At 61.3% G+C, this 764-nt stretch overlaps 1 protein-coding gene across 1 annotated transcript in view; it reads right to left on the reverse strand.

Moving 5' to 3' along the window:
• Window positions 1-764, reverse strand: part of LOC102481864 (protein tyrosine phosphatase receptor type S) — a 44,527-nt gene that overhangs the window by 8,846 nt on the left and 34,917 nt on the right. Inside the window, exon 21 of the mRNA XM_006171864.2 lies at window positions 486-694. Within this exon, the coding sequence (XP_006171926.1) occupies window positions 486-694 (209 nt within the window). The remainder of the gene's footprint in view (window positions 1-485; window positions 695-764) is intronic.

Raw genomic sequence — 764 nt, forward strand, 5'->3', positions numbered from 1 at the left:
TCCTCTGACTGTCCCCAACAGCCCCGAGACGGCCACGGAGGGCGGCTGCCACTTGGGGCCGGATCGTCCTCCGCTGTGAGATTTCACCCGTGCGTGGTAGGGTGCTGACTGACAGCCCTTTGCTCCTGCGACCTCACGCCAGGAGCACCCCGTCCCCCGAGTGATGCCAGATGTCCCCTGGGCAGCAAAACTGCCATGATTGAGAATCACTGAACCAGAAGGGCAGATGAAGCCACGTGATAGACAGCAGCCATCAGTTAAATACGTATCTAAAGACACCCGGCAGCCTCTGGCTTTTCCTGGCTGCCACCTACCTCATGCCAGGAGCACTCCCTCCCCCGAGCTATGCCACATATCCCATGGCAACAGAACTGCCCTGAGAATCACTGACATAGTGAGAAGAAGCCACACTGTAGACAGCAGCCACCAGTTAAATACACATCTAGTCTGTCTACTACGCTGGCTGGAGCTGGACCAGGTCTATGCCCTCCTTGGCCAACAGGAGGTATGGGGCCCGTGGTCGTGCACGGGGAGGGAAGGACAGGAGGAGAGCCGGGGCCGGCGTGCTACCTTCGATGGGTTGGAGGATGACACGGGAGTGGTCGTAGGCGATGACGTTGGCGTAGCGGTTCTTAGGCTTGTTCACCTCCAGGTTGGAGTGCTCCCAGGTGAACTGCTGTCCGGGGTCAATGGACTGTGGAGCGGGGCGTGGGCAGGTGTCAGCCGTGAGGAGGGGCCGGGGGCGGGGCGGGGGGCAGGGCGGG

The sequence above is a fragment of the Tupaia chinensis genome, unplaced genomic scaffold (genome assembly GCF_000334495.1).
Source record: "Tupaia chinensis unplaced genomic scaffold, TupChi_1.0 Scaffold149964_2, whole genome shotgun sequence".
Lineage (NCBI taxonomy): Eukaryota > Metazoa > Chordata > Mammalia > Scandentia > Tupaiidae > Tupaia > Tupaia belangeri.